We start from the raw sequence: 23,069 nt of genomic DNA on the forward strand, positions 1-23,069 counted from the left end.
CTGTAATTTTTTTGTTTATATGTCTGTCTCTGCCATTTGACTATGAGTTCCTCCAGGGTTTAAGATATGTCTTACTCATCTTAGTATTCTACCTGCTTCCCAGAACCCAAGCAGCCAAACATTTTGAGAATACTAGATTTTAAATGAATGAGCCAGCTTTATAGTAAGACTCAGAAGACAAGTATGCCTGATATGCACATATTCATTTATTCAATAGATATTTATTAAGTTTTTATTGGGTGCCCAGCACTATGGTAAGCTCTAGGAATCCAAACACACTCCCCTTAAACCCTGGGAGATAACTGCACATAAAAAGATTAATTCCTAATTGTTATAGACTAGATGTTTTTGTTTCTCCAAAATTCATATCTTTAAATCATAACTGCCAAAGTAATGGTATTAGGAGGTTGGACTTTTGAAAGATGATTAGATCATGAGTGTGGAGCCCCCATGAACAGGATTAGTGTCTTTACAAAAGAAGTGCCAAAGAGATCCCCAGCTCCTTCTGATATGTAAGAACATAGTGAGAAGACAACTGTCAAAGAAGTGAGCTCTCACTAGCTGGTGCCTGGATCTTGGACTTCCCAGCCTCCAGAACTGTGAAAAATAAGTTTTTGTTGTTCATACCCAATGTATGGTATTTTTGTTATAGCACCCCAAGTGGACTAATACACTAATTAATTATCATGCAATTTACATATGCACAAGGTATTAGGAAAGAATAGAAGGGGTTATTTAATACTAGAGGCCCAGTGCATGAATTTGTGCACAGGTGGGGTCTGGCTGGCCCGCCCCAATCAGGTCTGATTGGGTTAGGCCAGCCAGGGGGAGGGGAGGCATGAGGTTGGCTGGCCTGCCCCGTCCCCGATCAGGGCCAATCGGGTGTGGAGATGGGCAGTTGGCGGGCCTGCCCCACCACCTCTTCAAACTCCTGGTTGAGTTCCCGGTCGAGGGGACAATTTGCATATTAGCCTTTTATTATATAGGATGGCCTGGTTGAGAGAGGCTCATGTAAGAGTTCCTAGAGAAGAAAACTGCTGAGCTGCATTTTGGGGGATGGATATAAGAGAATCAGTCAAAGTTATGTTGAAAGAAGGCATCAGGAAGAGGAGAAAGTGGGAATAAAGGCATTGGGACATGACATAGTGAGGTGTGGGTGAAAACCTCTGCCAATTTGGTGGTGTTGGAGGAACATCAAGTGTGAGATGAGATGAGGCTGGAAAGAGTAACAAACCCATAGGGAAGTGCGAAGTTTATTAAAAGCTATGGAATTTGGATGTTATGCTGCAGGGGATATTGATTCAGTAAAGGGACTTAAGCTGGGGAGGGATGTGGTAAGATTAAAACTCCTGATAAAATTCTCCCTGGCCTTGTGAAGAACAGAGTTGGGGAATAAGACTGGAATCAGGAAAACCAATTAGAAGACAGTTGCTGTGGCACTGGAAAGAAATAAAGACAATTTGAACTAGCACAGTTGTAGAAGGGATGAAAAGAAGAGGACTGATTTGAGCTTGGTTTGGGAGATGAACCTGGCAAAATTTGGTGGTTAATTAGAATTGGGGTGAGAGAGGAGGCAAGGGAGATAAGAGGTTGATGAAGGCATTCTCAGAAGACAGAGAATAGAAAGCCCAAGTTTGGGGAAATGCAGTGAGTTCATTTTAGACGTCTTGAGTTTGAGGTATAACTGACACAGTCAGGAGATATCCAAAAGTAGTTGGATATGTTTGAAGTTTTATGGGGATGAGGAGAAGGCTGGGACTAGAGGTATATAATTTGTGTTCACAAACTGTAAAGTAGTGGTAGAAGCTAACAGTTGGCAAAATCACCAGGATAAGTATGTTGTGTGAAATGGGCAGTGGCTGGCCCAGCTCCCTGGGAAATAGAACATGTAAGGAGCCAGTAAAAAAAAAGGGACAATCAGAACATGTTAGGAGTGTTGGGAGGACCAGCCCTGCTCATATGTGGCTTCCTCAGGGCCAGCTTTTCCCTGACCTCCTGTCTACCCCAAGTCTGGTACTATATTATCCCTTTAATAAGTCCTTTGTGTTTGCCCTTCACAAAAGCTACTATAATTATAAATTATACCCACTTGTGTTATTATTTAATTTCTAGACCTCCTGTTAAAATATGAGTTCAATGAGAGCAGGGATTGGATTTCTTATTCCCTAAGGAAGCCCCAGAGCCTTCATTGCTCAATAAGTATTGGTGAAATTAAAAAATTGTTTTCCAGCCTTGGTCGGGTGACTCAGTTGGAACATCGTCCCATACACCAACAGGTTGAGAATTCCATTCCCAGTCAGGGCACATACTGTTGTTGCAGAATGCACGGGAGAACCATCAACCAGCACTCTGAGGAGGAAAATTTAACCTTTATTTCGAAGATCTGTTATTCCAGGGGAGTTCTGGATCCAAAGCCTGAACTGATCTAGAGGGGAGGCTCTGATTTATATATCTCCTCCTGTGGCAGGCCCCTGAGGGTCCCTGCAGCTCTGCCCCAGTCAGTCTTGGCGGGGCCTTGGGGGCATGCTCGCAGCTCCGCCCAAGTCAGTCAGAGTGGGGGAGTAAGACTACAGTTTTAACCAGATACTGAACTAGGTTGCAATCTCCCACCCCCTTTTCCTTTCACATACTTCTTTTACATTTAGGGTATAGTATATTTAACACTTACAGTAAATAGGGATGTTTACAGGCAACAAGCTCATGTGCTCCCTTCAGTTTGGTTAAACTTCCAGGGGTCTAAAAAAGAGGATTATTCTGACATTTCAAAGGTGTGTTAACCTAGATGCACAAAACAATGGACAGGGCTGCTTAAGGCAAAAATAAAACTCTTACTAAGGAGGTTATAGTCAACCATGACCTGCCCAGGTGGGAATTTATAATCAGATCACCCTGTGAAGTTACTTTTGGCCACTGCTGAGCTTCTCTGATTTATTACATAGTCCTCTTTTTGTTCATACAGTCAACAGCAGACTACATACACAATGGTGTTCCCATAGGATTAAAATGGAGCTGAAAAATTCCTATTACCTAGTAATATCATGGCCATGGTAAAGTCACACCGTAATGCAATATACAAGTTGCCTACAGTATTCAGTATAGTAACACCCAGTACATTTGGATCTTAGGAGATGCAAGGGAACAGAATTCATCAGCCCAAAATATGTCTATTTGCTGTAAAGATTATTTTGGGCTGGTTAATTAATTAATTAATTAAAAATATTTTTATTGATTTTTAGAGAGAGAGGAAGGAAGAGTGAGAGATAGAAACATCAATGATGAGAGAGAATCATTGATTGGCTGCCTCCTGCACACGCCTTACTGGGAATTGAGCCCGAAACCTGGGCATGTGCCCTTGACCGGAATTGAACCCAGGACCCTTCAGTCCCCAGGCCGACGCTCTAGCCACTGAGCTAAGCCAGCTAGGGCTGGGCTGGTTAATTTAAAAAAAAGAGCAGACATGGGAGAAACTCTGAAAATCGAATAGAGGTTACCCTTTGTAAGATAAGAGAGGAATTACCTTTTCTCTAGAAACTCTTACCAAAGCAGAAGACATCTTCCGTTTAAATCTGCTTAACAACCTTACCCTTGCTTGCTGTGCTTTTCCTGGTAACCTCCCATAACTGACTCCCTCCGCCCCCAGCATCTTTTGTCTTCAGTTGGAGATGTCATTTAAGGTGTTGGCTTTAGTCATTTTGGCAAGTTACTCAGCTTTCCTGGGTCTCTCCATGTTTACAGGATGTAAATATTATATGTTACAGGTGCTACTAGACTTTTGTTTTTTTCTCCTGTTAACTTGTGTTTTATTTCAAAGATAACTTAACCAAGAACCCAGAAGGGAAAATTATTTTTTGTCCCTTACAGAGAAATAGGCTATACTGTAAAGCCTCGGAAGCCTCGGTGTGGAGTAGGGTACACCATCTAGATTTGCTTAAGTGCACTCTGATGTTTGCACAACAATGAAATTGCCTAACGGCACATTTTTCAGAATGTATTCCATTGTTAAGCAGTGCATGACTGTTTATATTACATGTTACATCATTTATTAAAATGCTAAAAATTGAATTTCAATGTTAAATGCCCAATTTCTTACAAATAAATTGAAATAATTTTATCAATATTTATTTATGAAAGGCCTCATCTGTGGGCACTGAGGCTAATGCAGGAAAAAAAGTCCAGATGTTAAAAGGTCAGTCTCCAGGTTTGAACAGACACATTTCAGAGATTTGGGTCTTTTCCTCTCTTTTCCTACTTGTGCCTGAAATCCTTACCCATCTGCAGACTTATACTTGAGATGTTTACATAAAGGAGTAAAATCCCTACATCTACAGTAATATTTACCATGATAATGCCCTGGGAGACATAGCACAGCAATTCATATGTGCACCAAGTTTCAAAACATCTTACAGAGAATTTTCTGATGGGAGAGGAAGAGAATTTAAGGGGTAAGCAGAGAGTGGATAAATGCAAAGGCAGCCTGAGGGTGTGCAGAGCAAACATTGTTACTTTAGGGTCAGACACCCCTGTTAGAGTGCAGATTGCAGCTCTGCCTCTTAAGTTTCTGAATGCTCTATTTTAGCAGCCTGGGCTTCAAGTTCCTCATCTGAAAATGAGGATCATAATTGTTATAGAATAGTAAGAAGCTAGGAAAATTCCAGGACAAGCAGAATAGGGAAACTAAGACAGATAGTTAAACAACATTTTGTAGTCATCTAGTAAATAGTATCTTCCCTAAACCAAGAGCACTTAAGAGTAAATGGTTTGCACTTCTCCTCCCCAACCAGAGGGTAAATAGCTAACACTCAGGGAGACAGATAACAGAAATTCCATTAGGTGCCATTTGCCAACCACACCCAAGGACAGGTAAATTAAGAAAATAAATCTCATTTTGATACATCACCATAAAGCTGATGAATATTCTATTGATTCACCCCTAAGACCTTCCCTAAACACCCAATTTTTAAAACCCCTGAAAATGAAGGTTCCAGTGTGTTCTCTCACTCTTTCTCCTGGGAGCACTCCCATCCTATTCTCTTCCTTCTACCTTTACCCACAGGCATGCATCCCCAGCCTCTAAGGGACCCCATAAGACTTGCAACCAGGGGAGCAATGGGTAGCAGTAGCTGGTCCCAGACTAACCCCCTGGACCTGTCTCCAAGGCCCCCTATTCTCTGACTTCCCAGTGAGGTAAGGCAGCCCAGCCTAGGCTCTCCTATTGCTTCTATGCCCTTTTTTGTTTCACTGTCCTAAGTATATTTTTGCTGTGGTCAATAAATTCTTGCTTGCTTTGCTACACTTTGTCTCTTGAATGAAATATTTCCCTCAAGAAGTCAGGAACTCAGGGTTTCTTGTTTCGCCAATAACAATAATAGTACTTAATTCATAGTCGTGTTTAGAAGGTAAATGAGCTGATGTGTGTATAAAGTACTTGGAACAATGCCTGTCATGTATTAAGTACTGCAAAGTTATTAAATGCTATTGTTGAGAGGGTTAACTTGAAATGCAGGCAGATAGGGCAGGGGTCCAGTGGAAAACAAAGGCAGGTGGAACATAGGCAGGGGCAGACATGGCAGTTTGAGCAGCCTAACCACAGGAACCAACCAAGCAGAAATAATAAAGTGTTTCTGGACTCAAAGCGGGGGCGTGAGAAACCAAGAGAGGGCCTGCAGTAAACAAGATGTACGAACACATAGAAACAGAAAAAAATCAGCATAGGAACATAATAACAACACACAGAAACAGGGAACGTTCAGGTCCTCTGCTAGGCAAAAACAATTGAGGGGATCAATCAGGTGATGACACAGGTAGACATAGAACAGGCTTGTAGCAAATATATACCCCTGAACTACAAGGCTTTAACAGGCAGCCCAGTATTAGGTCCCCCTCCCTTGCGGGGAGTCTGAATCTGCTTGTAATAAATTTTCCACACTTTGCTTAAATCTTCTGGTCTGCGTAGCTCATTCTTCGGCATCTCGAGACACGACCCCAGGAAAACATCTCGTCTCACCGTTCCGGTCATCATTGTTATTTGCAATTTTAACCTAGGCTATGGAATTGTGTACAGTTTTATGTCACCCATTTCCCAGATCACCTCTCTTTTGGGAATGTTTACAGTGCAGACCCTTTATTGCTAGTTCAGATTTGCTCTACGCCCATATGCAGTGTATCTAAGATTTGGGATCCTATGACTGACACTTGGATGGTGGCTTTGTTTGGTTTTGTCCTACATGTACAGCCGAAAGTTCCTTTTTAAAAAAAAAATTTTTTTTATTGATTTCAGAGAGAAAGAGAGAGATAGAAACACCAAGGATGAGAGAGAATCATTGATTGGCTGCCTCCTGCACACCCCCTACTGGGGATTGAGCCCGCAACCCTAGTATGTGCCCTTGACCGGAATCAAACCTGGGACCCTTCAGTCTGTAGACTGACACTCTACCCACTGAGCCAAACCAGCTAGGGCATGCCTGAAGTTCTTTCTCCCAGTACTTGTAAACACTGGTTAAATTATTGTACAGCACCAACTACATACTTGCACAACTACATTGAGAACATTTCCCTTAGGGATTTGCTCAGAACCCTCTTAGTGAGTTGCTCAGGGAAACAAGCTGGTGATGACACAGGGTTTAACACTTTCAGCTCTCTCTCAGGTCCCTTTCCATCCAGCTCGAGGCAGGATTCAGTACTTCAAACTGCCCAGCCTAAGCATATTCTCATTCTCCCCAAGGAAATATCTAAACTCAGGTATGATAGGGTTATGGCCACACACTTTGGCTTATTTATGCTTCTTTAGCCACAGATGACTTCTGTCCTCCCAGGGTATAGAAAAACCTATGCAAATAAAAGTGTCTGGGACAGCCTTGGGTAACCCTTGGTTCTCCAGGGAATATATACAAAATTAAAAAACAAAAACAAAAAACCTTTGGAACTGCTCTCTGGAGGTCCAACTGTTGTTTCAGATTTCATGGGGCCTCAAAGACCTCAGGAGCAAGATTATAATACCTTTTCCCTTTTTACTTACCTCCTTCCATGTCCTAAACATGTCCACAATCTCTCCCTCCTGGTTTACCAACCTGCCCCTCATTCTCTCAAAATATATTATTGCAACTTCCTTGTTCTGCTCAAATGAAAAGGAAAGAAGAGAGAATGCAACCTGCAACCGTGACAGGATTTCATCAGTTTAGTGGTACTTCTCAATAAGGTCACTTAACCACACCCTGTCCCAGCCTGATAGGGCAAAGTGCAGCTCTTGAATTGATCCTTGCCTGTATGCAAATTGGCACACTACCTGTTATCTAACTGGGACATCTGAAAATAAACAATAATCCTGTCACAAAGTTTATCAGGAGGGAACTTATGAGGGAAGCAAAATTCAATCTTGTTGGCACTCTCAACCGGAGGGGTGTGTTTTACAGCTCGCCCGCCTGCTTGCAGGATTTCAGCTCTTACCCAACACAAGGACAACAGACGAAAGCCACTTCAGACGTTCACAGTTTCCCAGCCAGAGTGAACCATGACGAGGACTTCTATATGCATATACCACTTCATTGTTTTGAGCTGGTATATTTTCCTCAATTATCACATCTCACAAAAAGGAAGGAATAAGCAGATATCCAAAATCTTTCTAAATGGTGGACAATGGAAGTACTTGACACTCCTTAATCTGGTAAGTCTATATGACCATTTCAGGGAGCAATCTACAGTATTTATCTATAGTAAAGTATATCACCTTTAAATTTTATTAAGTACAAAATTTCATTATTTCTCTTCCTTCTTCATTGCTTTTGAGTTTTGGCTTTCTCTTTTACCTAACAGTTTGCTCTGAGACACTCAATTTAGAAGTCACCCAGAGCTACATTTTGTGCTGGCTAATTGTTAAATGCTTTTTTGAAAAGACTTCTCTTGGGGCTCTTCTCAATTGACCCCAAATAGAGGGATAGATTGACTACAAATGCAAGAGGGATTTTGAACTTTATTTGAGGAAGTCTGTGAGGAAGGTAGAATGGCATATGTTGCACAGGAAGTGGAATTTTCAATGGAGGAAAATGCCATTTTACAGCACATGCAGACTAACAGATTTATCTGAGAAAAGCAAACACATTTTGCCATGTTCAGATCCCACTTCAATTTTTTATAGGCTCAAGGCTCTATCTTAAAGGATAAAATCACCCAACCAAATAACAAATACAGATTTTCAACTATTTACAAACCAATCATATGACTTGATCCCTTCTTGTCCTTCTAGCCCTGCTGACCTCATTCTGATGAATAAAGTGTGAATGAATGGGAGAAAAGCAGACTTTTAAAAAATATTTTGGGAACATGTAAACATATTTTTAGAGTTAAAAGCTAAAATTGGCACATCCTTTGGGGATGCTAATTAATATTTGATATTTTTAACTAAAATGTAGAGTGCTAATGTCAACATCTGATTTCAGAAACTGGACAAAACATGCCAATCCTTTGGAATCATACTCCTAAGCAGAGGTTACACATGGTCAGAAACAGTGACACTCTGAAATGCTGAGGATTGGAAATTCAGAAAGTTCAAATCAAACAAGCCTGGAGGTTTTGCTTCTCCTTCTCTGGTCAGTTGCTGGCCTTTGATTTTGGCCTGAAAAATCTGAGGCTTGAACACAGCTTCAGTGTTCTTAAAAACATCAAGGTGACAGTTTATTTCAATCCTAGAAAACAAGAACAAAAGAAATGCTTTTGTGGAGCTAGAATAATACAGTAAAAATCTCAGCTTTGTGTATTTGTTGACTTTAAATTAAAAACTAGAGGCCTGGTGCATGAAATCCGTGCACAGAGGGGGTGTTCCTCAGCCCGGCCTGCACCCTCTCCAATCTGGGACCCCTCACAGGGATCGGGCCTAAACCGGCAGTCGGACATCCCTCTCGCAATCCGGGACGACTGGCTCCTAACCACTCGCCTGCCTGCCTGCCTGATTGCCCCTGACCCCTCTGCTTGCCGACCTAATTGCCCCTACCTTACCCCCCTGCTGGCCTAATCGTCCCTAACTTGCCCCCCTGCCTGCCTGATCACCCCTAACCACTCTGCCTGCCTTCCTGATCGCCCTTAACTGCCTTCCCCTGCTGGCCTGATATCACCACCAACTGGCCTCCCCTGCTGGCCTGATAACCCCTAACTGCCTCTGCCTTGGCCCCCACCACCATGGCTTTGTCCGGAAGGAAGTCGGACATCTGGAAGATGGCTGGTAGACCCGGTCTAATTAGCATATTACCCTTTTAGTAGTATAGATAGATTATATAGGATAGGATTGCTTAAATGGGGGTAGGGGGAGCCTTTTTCAGCAGGAGGAGATGCTCTTGACAGACAAAAACACATAATCCCTATATCTGGACTGATAGCCAGCCATATGCACTATACTGCCAAATCAGTCATTAAAAAATTGAATCACTTTCTTACACCTTACACCAAACAGCTGTTGCCCTTAAAACCCCTCCTCAGCCCCCACCTTAGGTTCTGCCTTCACAGTTCACCCAGATTTGGTTCTAATTGGCCGGTTTCTATGCCAGTCAGAATCTCCAGGCCTATCTTCGGGCTTGATCATAGAGGCGGGGCTGATCAGCAGCCGCCCCAGGCTGCTGGTGAGTGGGCTGAATTGCTGACCTCTGGGAGAGAGAGGGGCTTGGCTGCTGGCAAGGCCTGGAGAGAGAAGCAGGATCTGATCACTCTGCTCCTCTCTGGGGCTCACCAGCAGCCGCTGCTGCTGCTGATCAGCCCTGCTTCTCTCTCTCTCCAAGAGGTCAGCAGTTCAGCCCGCTCACCTGCTGCAGTGCAGCCTGGTGTTTGGTCAAGCCTCCGGTCGTTTTGGATGTTATGACCCTGGCTCTTTACATATGTAGATGGTCAACAAAAAGAGAGGTGTGTCTGTAGCCAGAAATAATGGTCTAATCAAATCCAATTTCCAGTGTCCCACCTCATGCTAAGCATGGCTAAGTACAGATTTATCACCTACTCCCACAAACCAGCTCCCTGACTTCTTAATTCTACCTTGGTTACATGGCCCAGAGCCCCCACATTTCTAAAAATGGAAAAAAAAACACTTTTTCAGACATGATTTTTTTCCTAGTGTTAATCCCCTTTTTGCTTCCCTAACTAGTTAGCCACTGAATCCTATGTTTTCTATTTTTCCCCAGTCTTTCTATCTCTCTCATGATAGGCTCTTATTACCTGTGTGACCAGATCATCTGATTGTCCTCCTGTTATCAATTCATCCATCTACCACTCAGATTCCAGATTAATCTTTCTAAAGTGCTGTTTTAGTTTTTTTTGGGGGGGGGGTTTTTGTTGTTGTTGTTTTTGTTTGTTTGTTTGTTTGGTTGGTTGGTTTTAAACATACTGTAAGCCTGCTTAAGAAGTGTGGTCTGCTACTTAAGAAACTATAGTAGTTCCCTTTGACCTTATGGAACCAACTTCAAATTCCTGATTTAAAAGCTCACTACCTCTTCCCTGCCAAATAAATAAAATAAAATGAGATAATAAAAGCTCACTACCCAGCCTTCAGCTCCCCTTTCCTCCCCCACAAGGAAGGCTGCTCTCTTCTCCAGGAATGCCCATGTCTTCTCCAGGGTTGGTCCCCAGGCTTCTTGCTATCATTTCTCTACCCATGTTCACACTATTCTTCAGTGAAAGGCCTACCTACCTCTCCACCACTTTGTTACTTACATAAGTCACCTGAAATCCCATATTCCCTTTAAAATCTCTACTGACGACTCCAGTCCCAATTTGTTTTTACTTCTCCTGAGTTTTTACAGCATCTCTCAGTGTCTGCTTATTTATGTTTAGTATTGTTTTCTAATTTCCACCCATATGTGAGTCTTAATATTCCAGTCAAATTGTAAGTGGCTCCATAACAGAAATTTTGTCCCCTAGGTCCTTGCCAGTCTTAACACTCTATGATTCTAAGTTGTATTTGTTACAATGGCTGGCACAGAGTACCTCCATAATAAAAGCTGGGTTACTTGATATGCTGACTGAACTTGACCCTAGCCTTTTATGCATTCCTGAGCAATTAGTCTCTTCTAACATCTTCTGCCCCTTGAAATGAGTAGAGAGGCTCACCTGTGGCTATTTTCCTTCTGAGCTCTATTACATGTCATCTTGAAAGTGTGACAATGCAAAGTTTTTCAGCTGGTGAAGATGGGTTGAATGTGTTTCAAAGGATCAATTTAAGGATGGATTTCAAATATGTTACTTAAGGTAAAATCTTGAGCCTTAAAATTTCTAGCTTTTGAGGTCTTGTGGTTGTGTTTCCTAAAGATTAATTAGTGTTAACTAATGATTAATTAGTTAATGGTTGTGCTTATAAAATTATAGAGGTCTCATAGCTTCTTATAACATTTTAAAGTTTATTTTTTATAAGCTTGTGGAAGTCTGTACCTCATCCTGCTTTTCAGGAAATCTACACCCCTCCCCTCTAAATAGCTTTACTTTCTAGTTGGCTGAATATCAGTTATGCTCACCACCACCCCTTTCTTTTAATCCCCACCTGAGGATATTTTTCCATTGATTTTTAGAGAAAGTGGAGGAGAGAGGGAAAGACAGAGAAAAATATCAATGTGAGAGAAACACATCGATTGGTTGCCTCCAGCACGCACCGATACCAGGGCCCGGTCGTGGGAGAAGCCTGCAACTGGGGTACCTGCCCTTGACTGGAATCAAACCAGGGAACCTTCAGTCTGCAGGCCAATGCTCTATGCATTGAATCAAACTGGCTAGGGCAGGTATGCCAGGTTTTAAGAGCAAAGTCCAATTTAGTGGAAGTCACCATTCCAAGTGTTACTGGTTTCCTCCTGGAGCTATCCCAGGGGACTCAAAGGAAAGAAACAGGATTGGTGGCAGGCACAAGGGTAAGTTGAGAATTGGTCATGGTGACAAGTTCATGCCTAGTGCCTAAGGAGAGTAAAGAAAGGAGAGGGGAGACCTGAGTCTCTGCCTAATGAGGGAGTACAGTGACTCCTGGGAAGAGGCAGCCAATTCTCTCTTGGGAGGGAGAGGCAGTGTTGCCTAATGGTTACAAGTAGAGTTTTAGGTCACGAGCTCTCTGGGATGTACTTCAGTTTCACCACCTACTAGCTCTGTGACCCTGAGCTAGGTATTTCTTTATATCTTCATTTCCAAATCTGTCAAATAGGAATAAAAATAATTCATAATCACAGAGTGACCATGAGGGATAAATAAGATGGCATGTGGGAAGCACTCAGAACAGTATAAGCAGTGGGTGAGGGAGAGAGAAAATGGGTGGATGGTGGTGAGCTTCTAGTCATCTCATCTTTGAGTAGTGGTGCAAGAGGAAAGGGTGATTTAGTGGAACATGGGTCCCCTCACTGAGGACCATGTTGGGTGGGTCATGTTTCTAGGCAAGGTTCACTCCTCATTGCTCAATACCTCCCTCTGCAGGCTGCAGGCTCCAGCTCCCCAGGGAGCCCCTGCTTTCCCTGCTGCAGCTGCCCAGGTGGAGGCCCTCAGCACTGGGACAGTCCTGGAGGTTGAGTTTGCAGCCTCAAGCAGGCAGTGATGACTGGTGCTAAATGGGGAAGTTCCCAAAGCCGGGTGTGGAAACAAAGCTGTGCTGTGGACATCCTCAGGATGCTCATGTCAGCTCAGGCTTCTAGCGCCTCAGTCTTCCACCACTGATGTGACCCTCCTTGCCATCTACTCCACTTCAACCCATTGACTGTCTCTGACCCCAGGGAAGGCAAGCTGAGGAGTTGTGGAATGGAAGGCACTTTTTAGCTATAATTTGGCTTGCAGAGTTTACACAGTTTTCTGGGTTTTCCTCTTTTTGAAAATAATAGTCCTTCTGAAACATTGTTAAGGGTGTTGCCAGGTAACTGGGCTGTCCAAGGGAGATTCTGGGTGGACCCCACCGTTTCTCCCACCCCACTTCAATAGAGACATGATCGTTCCCTCCCTCCCCTCTTCATTAATTTGCCCAGGCCTCAGGCAGCTCTGACCTCATTCTCCTTGAGCTCTCAGATGACTACAGTGACCTCATCACATAGGTCCCCAGAGATAGCAAAGCAGGGCTTGGGGAACAGAGGTCCTTGAGGATGCTCCATTGACTCTAAGGCAGCCCACAAACAGTGAGAAGACAAGGATCCATTTATGTTACAGAACCCAGTTCAATACTTGGGGCCAACTTTTAATGTCTATCATCAGGTTAATGTATTAATCTGTGGAACTCTTAAATTCAACAGTCAAAAATATACTTAACTGTGTATTTTACAAAAATACTTTAGGCCACTGTTCTTAGCTCTAGGAAGCTGCAAAGGATGAGGGCTGGTAGAAGGGAATAGTCACCACTAACATCCAAAAGAAAAGAGCTGTAATTAATTGAGCAACCATGACAGCATTTTGGTAGATTCTCTACACACAGTTTAGAGATAAGTGATTGAGGCTTAGCTTCTGGATTCAGACTGCCTGGGGGTGATTGCTGGCTCTGCCATTTATTTGCTGTGGGATCTTAAGTGAGTTACCTAACTTCTCTGTGCCTTAGTTTCCTTATATGTAGTGGATAGTGAGGGGTGTTACTCTGATCCCCCACCTCACCAGCATGGAGGTATTCATCCCCCAGCTCTTGGGAGAAGTGTGGGCTGCTGATGACTCACAGCTGAGCTCCTGTCCCAGACCCGGGCTCAGCTGAAGGAGCTGCCTAGGGACCAAGGCTCAGGGACCTCCCTGGGGTTGCTATATCCAATGACTGGTTGATTTGGGGGACAAAGGCTATGCTCTAGGACAATTCTGAAGGGCCACTTCAGCTCCAGGGATCCTTCAGGGATTAGCTGATTCCATGCCTCTTAGCTTTTCCTGCTGCTCAGTACTGTTCCCTACTTCCTTCCCTCACTGTCATAGAAGCACCCTCAATGAACACTCTGCAGGCTGACCTGAAGTCTCAGGTTGTGTTTCCCAAGGAACCTGACCTACATAATATAAAAGAGTAAACATACAGAAAGGTTCCCCCTCCTCCTCCTCCTCCTCCTCTTACTCCTCCTCCTCCATTTACTTCTTCTTCTTCCTAATAAAAACATATTAATATAGAGCCTGCCCTGCCCTGGATTATGTCTAACACAATTTCAAGCACCCAATAGGCACTCTGTGAATGTTGGTTGCATGCATAAATGGCAAGAACATGTTTCTAACTAGTAAGAGCCATTTTCTAAAGACCGACCTGTAAGACAGTCTACCTATAGCCATCCTACTAATGAGGACCGTGGTCATCAGTTATGCAACTCTGGCCAAGCATTCTTATAATTCTTCTTTCCAACCTGTCCCTCAGTGTTCTTGGTTTCTTCTCTCTTTTTTCCCCTGCTCATCATTCCTGTTTGTATTCTTCCCCTGTGTTCTTTTCCTTGTTCTTTATTTCAAATTCTTACTTACTAGTAAACAAATGCATTAATGATTATTGAAATAGTAATATGCATATAATACAAATATATCTATACTTGACAAAGGCTTCTTCTACCTGCTCCTCGTGCCACCACCCTAACCACTACACTACAATTAGTCCCCATTTGCTTTTATTCTGAAATAGTCTCTCATTGCAAGTATTGCATCATTTGCAAAGTGAGACCCAAGAAAGTCCCGGCCTGTCCAAGTCAGGCACGGAGTGCTGAGCTGGGCATTGGATTACCTGACTCATCTAATAAGAGTTGTAATGTCTTGCTCAGGAAACTTGTGGAATCTCCCTCTCCGGAATTATTTTTTACATACAAAAATTCTCATTTCCTGCAATGGTTTAATTCTGGCTTAAAGGCAAAGCCATAAACTTGATGACTTAGAGAGACTAAGTTTCCGTGATTTCAAGATTTTTGTGAATTTTGTGAAGACACATGAATATAAAAATTAAATATCCTTTAGCTATGGTTTCTTTCTTAAATTGCACTAGTTATAAAAATGTATATTCAGCTCTCCCAGGTAGTAAGTTTATCAGCAAGCAACAAAAATGGAAGACATCTACCAAACTAGGACCAGCAGCATTTCAGAAAAAGGCACAAAAGAACAAACAGAATTCGAGAAGGATTGGTAGAAAAGATAAATCAGAGAGCAGCTCTGAAGTGGGTCTTGATCAAGAGGATACCATTAGCTCTGCTTTCCTGGGAAGTCAAAATAGTTGAAAAATGTAAATGACAGTAATGTTGTTAAGACAAGGCCAGTTGTTGCTATCTTATTTTAAGGCTGCTGTGTTATTCTGCTTGGGCTACCATAATAGAGCACCACAGACTGGGTGCTTTAAACAACAGAAATTTATTTCTCTCAGTTCTAGAGGCTAAAAGTCCAAGATCAAGGTGCTGGCAGGGCTGGTTTCTCCTGAGACTTTTCTCCTTGGTTTGCAGATGGCCACCTTCTTCCTATGCTTTCACATGGTCTTCCCTCTAGGTGTCTGTGCCCTGATCTCCTCTTATGAAGGCACCAGTCATAATTTAATTACCTCTTTAAAGACCCTATATCCAAATGTAGTCCCATTCTGAGCACTGGGGGTTATAACTTCAACATATCAATTTTGCATCAGGGGACACAGTTCACCCCATAACAGCTACTATTTTCTCCCTAGACTATTCTTTCCATGCATGTTTTATAAAACCTCCCATTGTACTCTCCTTAGAGAAAGAACAGGCCATTGTGCTCTTGGGTGAGCTGATCCAAACCTGTCCTGGAGGCCTCCAGAAGCCTCCTTACTGAGTGAGGCCATGGTGCCTCCCTCTCCTTGCCCTCCAGCTCTGCTGTGTGGTTCCTCTGTGCCCCAGTTCTTGCCTGTTTACTTCTCTTGGCTACACCCTAGCTCCTCCCTCCTGAGCTCCTGTGCGAGGGCTCCATAATATTCCTTGTTGATATAGATGATGGCACATCAATGCAGATTAAAATCACTGGGGAAGTTGGTATCTTTGCACTGTGGCATATGCCTATGAAATAATATGTGAGCTGAGGGTGGAGGGGGAGGAGTGATTGGCATGTTTATGGTGTGGAGCCAATTTTTATTGATGAAGGAGAAGCCGTGAAAGTTCTGAGTAATGTGTTCTTTTCCCCAATTCAATTTCCACATTCTGCAACTGGGGAAGGAAAGAGAAAGTCAGGAGGAGCTTGACTCATGATGATCTGGGGAGGCTCTCACTAAGGAAAGTGGTCACGTGGACTTCACATGCTGGGTGGAGGCAGCCTCTCCCCAAAGAGGGAAAACTGGCAGGCTCTCAGTGCTCAGTACATGATTAATTGCTCTGTTGATAGAACAGTGCATGCCTTCTCACCCAGAGCCCAGGCCCCAGGCCTGCCTTTCCTAACTAAAGCAGCTGCCTGCTGTGGCCTAAATAGCTGGGTGGGTGTGGGAGTAGGGTGGAGGAGTGACTTTTTCTCATATCCATGTGCAAAAGACTGCACTTCAAATTCTATAGCCCTAGGGGCCAAATGTCAAAAGTAAATGACAAGTATTGGGATGGCAACCTCTTCATGGCATTTAAAATTGTTGCCTACTCTTCCCTGGAATGCCTCCTTCTTGCTTGAAGCTTTCTCCTTCTGGGACCATGAGTTTCTGGTACATTCCTGGTTTTCCACCATGTGATCACTCTTTGCTGTTTTGCTGGCCCCTTACCCCTTCTGTCCCTTCGATGATGGCATTTCCTCGAATTCACTTCCCACTTAGCTCTTCTCTTCTCTCTTCTCCTCCCTCTCTCTAGCAATCTCATCCCATGGATAGGGTTCAACTTCCTACATCTCTACAACTCCATCTCTCCTGAGAAGACCAAGTCTGATTTTCCAAGTGGAAGCTCCTCTAGGCAAGTGGTTCTCAATCTTAGCTGCCCTGAGTAGAACCACTTGGGAGAATTTTTTTAAATCCTGAAGCCTAGGCTACACCCCCAGACCCATTAAATTAGAATCTCTGGGTCAGAAGAAATCAGGCATCACTATTTTTTTTATTGTTTAAAGTATTACATATAGTGGTACATATATCTCCTTTTTTTTTCCCCATTGACCTTCCCCCAGCCTCCCCACCCCCTATCACATGCCCTCATCCCACCCCCACAGTGTCTTGTGTCCATTGGTTGTGCTTATATGCATGCATACAAGTCCTTTGGTTGATCTTTTCCCTCCCCCCGCCCCCTGCAAAACTCCCCAGCCTTCCCAATGTAATTTGACAGTCTGTTCGGTACTTTACTGCCTCTGTATCTATCTTTTTGTTCATCAGGTTATAATGCTCTTTATTTTCCATAAATGAGTGAGATCATGTGGTATTTTTCTTTCATTGACTGGCTTATTTCACTTAATATAATACTCTCCAGGTCCATCCATGCTGCTGCAAATGGTAAGAGTTCCTTCTTTTTTATAGCAGCGTAGTATTCCATTGTGTAGATGTACCACAGTTTTCTAATCCACTCATCTGCTGATGGGCATTTAGGCTGTTTCCAAATCTTAGCTACTGTAAATTGTGCTGCTATGAACATAGGGGTGCATATATTCTTTCTGATCGGTATTTCTAGTTTCTTGGGATATATTCCTAGAAGTGGGATTACTGGGTCAAATGGGAGTTCCATTTTTAGATTTTTGAGGAAACTCCATACTGTTCTCCACAGTGGCTGCACCAGTCTGCATTCCCACCAGCAGTGCACGAGGGTTCCTTTTTCTCTGCATCCTTGCCATCACTTGTCCTTTGTTGATTTGTTGATGACTGCCATTCTGACAGGTGTGAAATGGTACCGAATTGTCGTTTTGATTTGCATCTCTCGGATAATTAGTGACTTTGAGCATGTTTTCATATGTCTCTTGGCCTTCCTTCTGTCTTCTTTCGAAAAGATTCTATTTAGGTCTGTTGCCCATTTTTTTATTGGATTATTTATCTTCCTTTTATTAAGTTGTATAAGCTCCCTGTAGATGTTGGAGATTAAACCTTTATCAGTGATAACATTTGCAAATATGTTCTCCCATACAGTGGGCTTTCTTGTTGTTTTGTTGATGGTTTCTTTTGCTGTGCAAAAGCTTTTTATTTTGATGTAGTTCCATTTGTTTATTTTCTCTTTAGCTTCCATTGCCCTAGGAGTGGTATTGGTGAAGAAATTGCTTCGGCATATGTCTGAGATTTCTCTGCCTGTGGATTCCTCTAGTATTTTTATGATTTCCTGTCTTATGTTTAAGTCCTTTATCCATTTTAAGTTTATTTTTGTGTATGGTGTAAGTTGGTGATCTAGTTTCATTTTTTTTGCATGTATCTGTCCAATTTTCCCAACACCATTTATTAAAGAGACTGTCTTGACTCTATTGTATGTTCATGCCTCCTTTGTCAAATATTAATTGAGCATAGTGGTTTGGGTCGATATCTGGGTTCTCTATTCTATTCCATTGGTCTATATGTCTGTTTTTGTGCCAGTACCAGGATGTTTTGAGAACAGTGGCCTTGTAATACAGCTTGAAATCTGGTATTGAGATCCCACCTACTTTGTTCTTCTTTCTCAGGATTGCTGCAGCTATTCGGAGTCTTTTTTTATTCCAGATGAATTTTTGGAGACTTCATTCTAGGTCTGTGAAATATGCCATTTGTATTTTAATGAGGAGTGCATTGAATCTATAGATTGCTTTAGGTAGTATGGACATTTTAATAATGTTCATTCTACCAATCCATGAACATGGTATGTTCTTCCATCTGTTCATGTCTTCCTCTATCTCTTTTTTCAGTGTCCTGCAGTTTTCTGTGTATAGGTCTTTTACCTCCTTAGTTAAGTTTATTCCTAGGTATCTTAATTTTTTTGGTGTGATGGAAAAATGGGATTGCTTTTTTAGTCTCTCTTTCTGTAAGTTCACTATTGGTGTATAGAAATGCCATAGATTTCTTGGCATTAATTTTGTATCCTGCTACATTGCCAAATTCATTTATTAAGTCTAATAGTTTTTTGATGGAGTCTTTTGGGTTTTTTATGTACAGTATCATGTCATCTGCAAATAAGGACAGCTTTACTACTTCTTTTCCAATTTGGATGCCTTTTATTTCTTCTTCTTGTCTAATCGCAATGGCTAGTACTTCCAGTACTATGTCAAACAGTAGTGGTGAGAGTGGGCATCCCTGTCTTGTTCCTGTTCTTAGGGGAAATGGTTTTAGTTTTTGCCCATTGAGTATGATGTTGGCTGTGGGTTTATCATATATAGCTTTTATTATGTTGAGGTATGATCCTTCTATTTCCACTTTGCTTAGAGTTTTTATCAAGAAAGGGTGTTGGATTTTGTCAAATGCTTTTTCTGCATCAATTGATATGACTATGTGATTTTTTTCCCCTCAATTTGTTTATGTGATGTATCACGTTTATTGATTTGTGGATATTGTACCATCCTTGCATCCCTGGGATAAATCCTACTTGGTCATGGTGTATGATCTTTCTGATGTACTGCTGGATCCGATTTGCTAGAATTTTGTTGAGGATTTTGGCATCTATGTTCATGAGGGATATTGGCCTGTAATTCTTTCATTGTGTTGTCTTTATCTGATTTTGGTGGCATCACTATTTTTTAAAATATATTTTTATTGATGTCAGAGAGGAAGGGGGAGAGAGAGAGAGAGAGAGAGAGAGAGAGAGAGAGAGAGAGAGAGAAACATTAATGATGAGAGAGAATCAATGATTGGCTGCCTCGTACATGTCCCACACTGGGGATGGAACCTGCAACTGCGGGCATATGCCCTGACTGGGAATCAAACTATGACCTCCTGCTTCATAAATCGATGCTCAACCACTGAACCATGCTGGCCAAGCAGTATTTTTTGAAGTAATTTTTAATTCTCTCACCTATGGATAATTGGCTTTCTTCTGACCTCCTGCAGTTCTTTATCTGAACTGTTCTTAGAAATCTGATCCTTTTTTAAAAAAGTCTGGCTCAAGTACCAGACTCTGAGTCTCAAATCCTGGCCTTGACACTTAACAGCTATGAGACTTTAGGGAATTTGTTCATCTCTCTATGCCTCAGTTTCCTCATCTGTAAACTAGGTCAAGAGAGGGAATAATAATAGAACTTACCTCATAAGGTTGTTAATTAGAAATTAAAAGCCTAGATCTGTACCTGATATATAACAAGACATCATTAAAAACCAGCTATTATAGCTTTGAGTAGTCACTAGGATTTTTAAGTGATACAGTTATGTCTGATTCAGTGGTTCTAGAAGTTTAGCATATATAGGGACCTACCTGAGAGTATCCCTGACCTACTTCACCTCTGCATCCTCTCCCGCCACACCTTCAGCCTAAGGACTGTCAGGAGGTCAACCCTGCTAGAGCTTTCCTAGAGTTCAGACCCAGAGGTTATTCCCCAATAGCCCACTTGATCCATCAAGCTCCCAGGCTCCAGAACTTGCCTGACACACACTCTCAGAGCAGAGTCCTGACCCTTTCATACCAATCCAGAGCTTTCAAGGAATACGATGGATTCTGATGCAAGCATAATTCAAAAACAACCCCAACTCTGTATGAGAAGTCACAGGTTTGTACAAAAAATTAAGAGTGGGCAAAGTTTGCCTTTATGTGATTTTACTTCCTTCGAAAAGGCCCTCTTCTCTTTTAGCTGATCTTAAGGATTTCTCAGGAGTTAGTGACTGACCAGAGTCCATGGCTTGCTGTATCTCTATAGACTTAAATCACTTCCTCAGATTTTCTTTGTAAGGACTTCAGGCACTAACCCCATCCCTCCTTTTTTTGTTTTGTTAATCCTTACCTGAGGACATTTTTTTCCATTAATTTTAGGGAGAGTGGAAGGGAGGGAGGAAGAAGGAGAGAGAGAGAGAGAGAGAGAGAGAGAGAGAGAGAGAGAGAGAGAGAAAGAGAAACATCGATGTGAGAGAGACACATCAATCGGTTGCCTCCTGCATGTGCTCTGATTGGGGCTGGGGAACAAAACTGCAATGCAGGTACATGTTTGTCCGGGAATCAAATCTGTGACCCTCCGATGTGCAGGACAATGCTCTAACCATTGAGCAACATGGGTCAGGGCTCAGGTACCACCTTTTAATGAAGGAAGAATACTGTCTTCTCCTTCAAATAAGCTAGATGCATTTTGTATGTTTCCGCCAGGAGAGAAAAGAGCTCCTTTATGGTGCTCTTGACCCTGATTCTGGCTTCTCTAATTAGATTGCAGCACTAGGCATTTTTCTTAATTTTTCTTCCTAGGAAGAATGTCCACCATCATTGTATCTGGCTCTCTGCCCTTGTGCTGTTCATTTTTTCCCACCTCTGTGCAGCCAAGGTATCTAGCTCATTGCATTCTCCTTTTAAGCTGACTCTTTTTTTTTTTGTTTCCATTTTTGCTCAAGTCCATTACACTAAATACTGTACACATTATTATCCCCTAAACAATTTTACTCAATCAGTTTTAGTGAGCAAGGTCAGGGCCCAGTGAGCTGGAAGAGCAGCCCTTGAATTGGCTTTCAACCAAAACAGCCAACATCACCCTTCCTTCTCAAATCCATATTGCTCCCAGAGGGATGGAGCTTTACGTCGGTGAATAATGTATTAATTAAAGCAAATGAAAACGCCCTCACTTGTTGTAATGAATTTAGCTCTTGCAGGCCATTTTCTACGGGGTCGCTTGCCTGGAAGATGTACTGAAGAGAATGAAAGGGAAAAAAGACATTAAGTTCATAACTGCCTTCAGAGACCTGCTTTTCACCACACTGGCTTTTCCTATATCCACAGTGAGTTCCAAAGATGTATATGCAATGTAATACACATGTGCATGTGGACGAATGCGTCTCCTGGGTGGCAAGGCTGTTTCAAGTCCATTATTTTAGACCAGAGCAACTGCATTTGCATAAATGTCCTGAGATCTGCATCAGGCGCACAATACTGACAGAATTCTCATTAGCTTTTGTGTCTTTGTGAATGTTTGATGCAAGATCCTTATTGCTGTCCTAATAAGGATGTTTAAAGGGCCTTTCTTAATCAAAATACAACTGAGATAACCTTGGTTCCAGCAGGGTGATGGGAATTGAAGATCGCTAGGGAGAAAGATAACTAATTTTCCCTTTTATACATCTTGTTTCACTTGCTACCATAAGCATGTGTTACTTCTGCAAGTAGAATCCATACAAAAAAGAGATGGGAAATTTCAAAGTTGGCACACGAAAACGACAAGTGAAGCGAGAGACAATCTGTCTGAAATACCTGGTGTGGGGCACAAAATGGGTGCCTCATTCATTTTGTTGTATGAATGGACATTGGAAAGAAGCAAGACTTATGAAAGGGAGAGTAAGCTTGTTTGCTGACACTGTCCACACTTCTATGACACTGCTTATGTTTTCATTCATTAGTTAGAATGGGAACAAACAGATCAAGCCCGCCAGCTGCCCAGCAGGACCTATAATTAGACATGACTACCTCCTTCCACTTGTCATTGTCCTGCTTCCTAAAGTATTGAGACTTCAAACTTAAATGCAAAATGAAACTCTCCAAACTCTGAGTTCTCAGATTACAGAGCAAGTACTGGTATTCCAGTTTCACTTTGCAGGACACCTCCTTTGTCACCCTCATAAATCTAAAGGCCGAGTTTTATATAACAATGGAAGTTATTCATTTCTTAAGGCTTAGAAATTGAAGTTTTGGAATTTAAGAAGATAAGAAAGTTGGAAAATTAATAGTCCCCCCCCTCATTTTTTCATTGACTTTGATATAGAACACAGACACTTTGAAAAGACAGCCAAGGGCTATGAGAGAATGGGGATGAACCTAAACCTCTGAGCAATGGAGAGATCCCACTCTCAGTTAACTAGCTTGGGAGTTTGTCACTACTCCCGCCTCCCCTTCCTACTTCCCCTTGCCATGTCTATGTAGGGGGTGGGCAAGAAAGTGTAAGACTCAAAGTACTCCATGTGGCTGCTCTCAGCACTCTTGGTGAGCTTAAAGAAGAGAGGTCATTGGTTAAAATGAAATGACTTAATGGTCTGCAAATCCTGTTTATCTTTATCCTCGCTGCCTGCCACAGTGACAAATAATTGATCCCTAACTCTCCAGACTCCCCAGAGAATTGATATTACAATTCTATGAAATGGAATTTTTTTCATTTTACATTTTTATAATGTCTTTAAAACT

The 23,069-nt window shown here is 42.2% G+C and overlaps 1 protein-coding gene across 1 annotated transcript in view; it reads left to right on the forward strand.

Moving 5' to 3' along the window:
• The first annotated feature begins 7,206 nt into the window (after positions 1 to 7,206).
• The window catches only part of ADTRP (androgen dependent TFPI regulating protein), a 69,508-nt gene continuing 53,645 nt past the window's right edge, over positions 7,207 to 23,069 (forward strand). Inside the window, exons 1-2 of the mRNA XM_080655133.1 lie at positions 7,207 to 7,660; positions 21,542 to 21,676. Of these exons, the coding sequence (XP_080511259.1) occupies positions 7,508 to 7,660; positions 21,542 to 21,676 (288 nt within the window). The 5' untranslated portion in view covers positions 7,207 to 7,507. The remainder of the gene's footprint in view (positions 7,661 to 21,541; positions 21,677 to 23,069) is intronic.

This window comes from Plecotus auritus (assembly GCF_963455305.1).
Source record: "Plecotus auritus genome assembly, chromosome: 2".
Lineage (NCBI taxonomy): Eukaryota > Metazoa > Chordata > Mammalia > Chiroptera > Vespertilionidae > Plecotus > Plecotus auritus.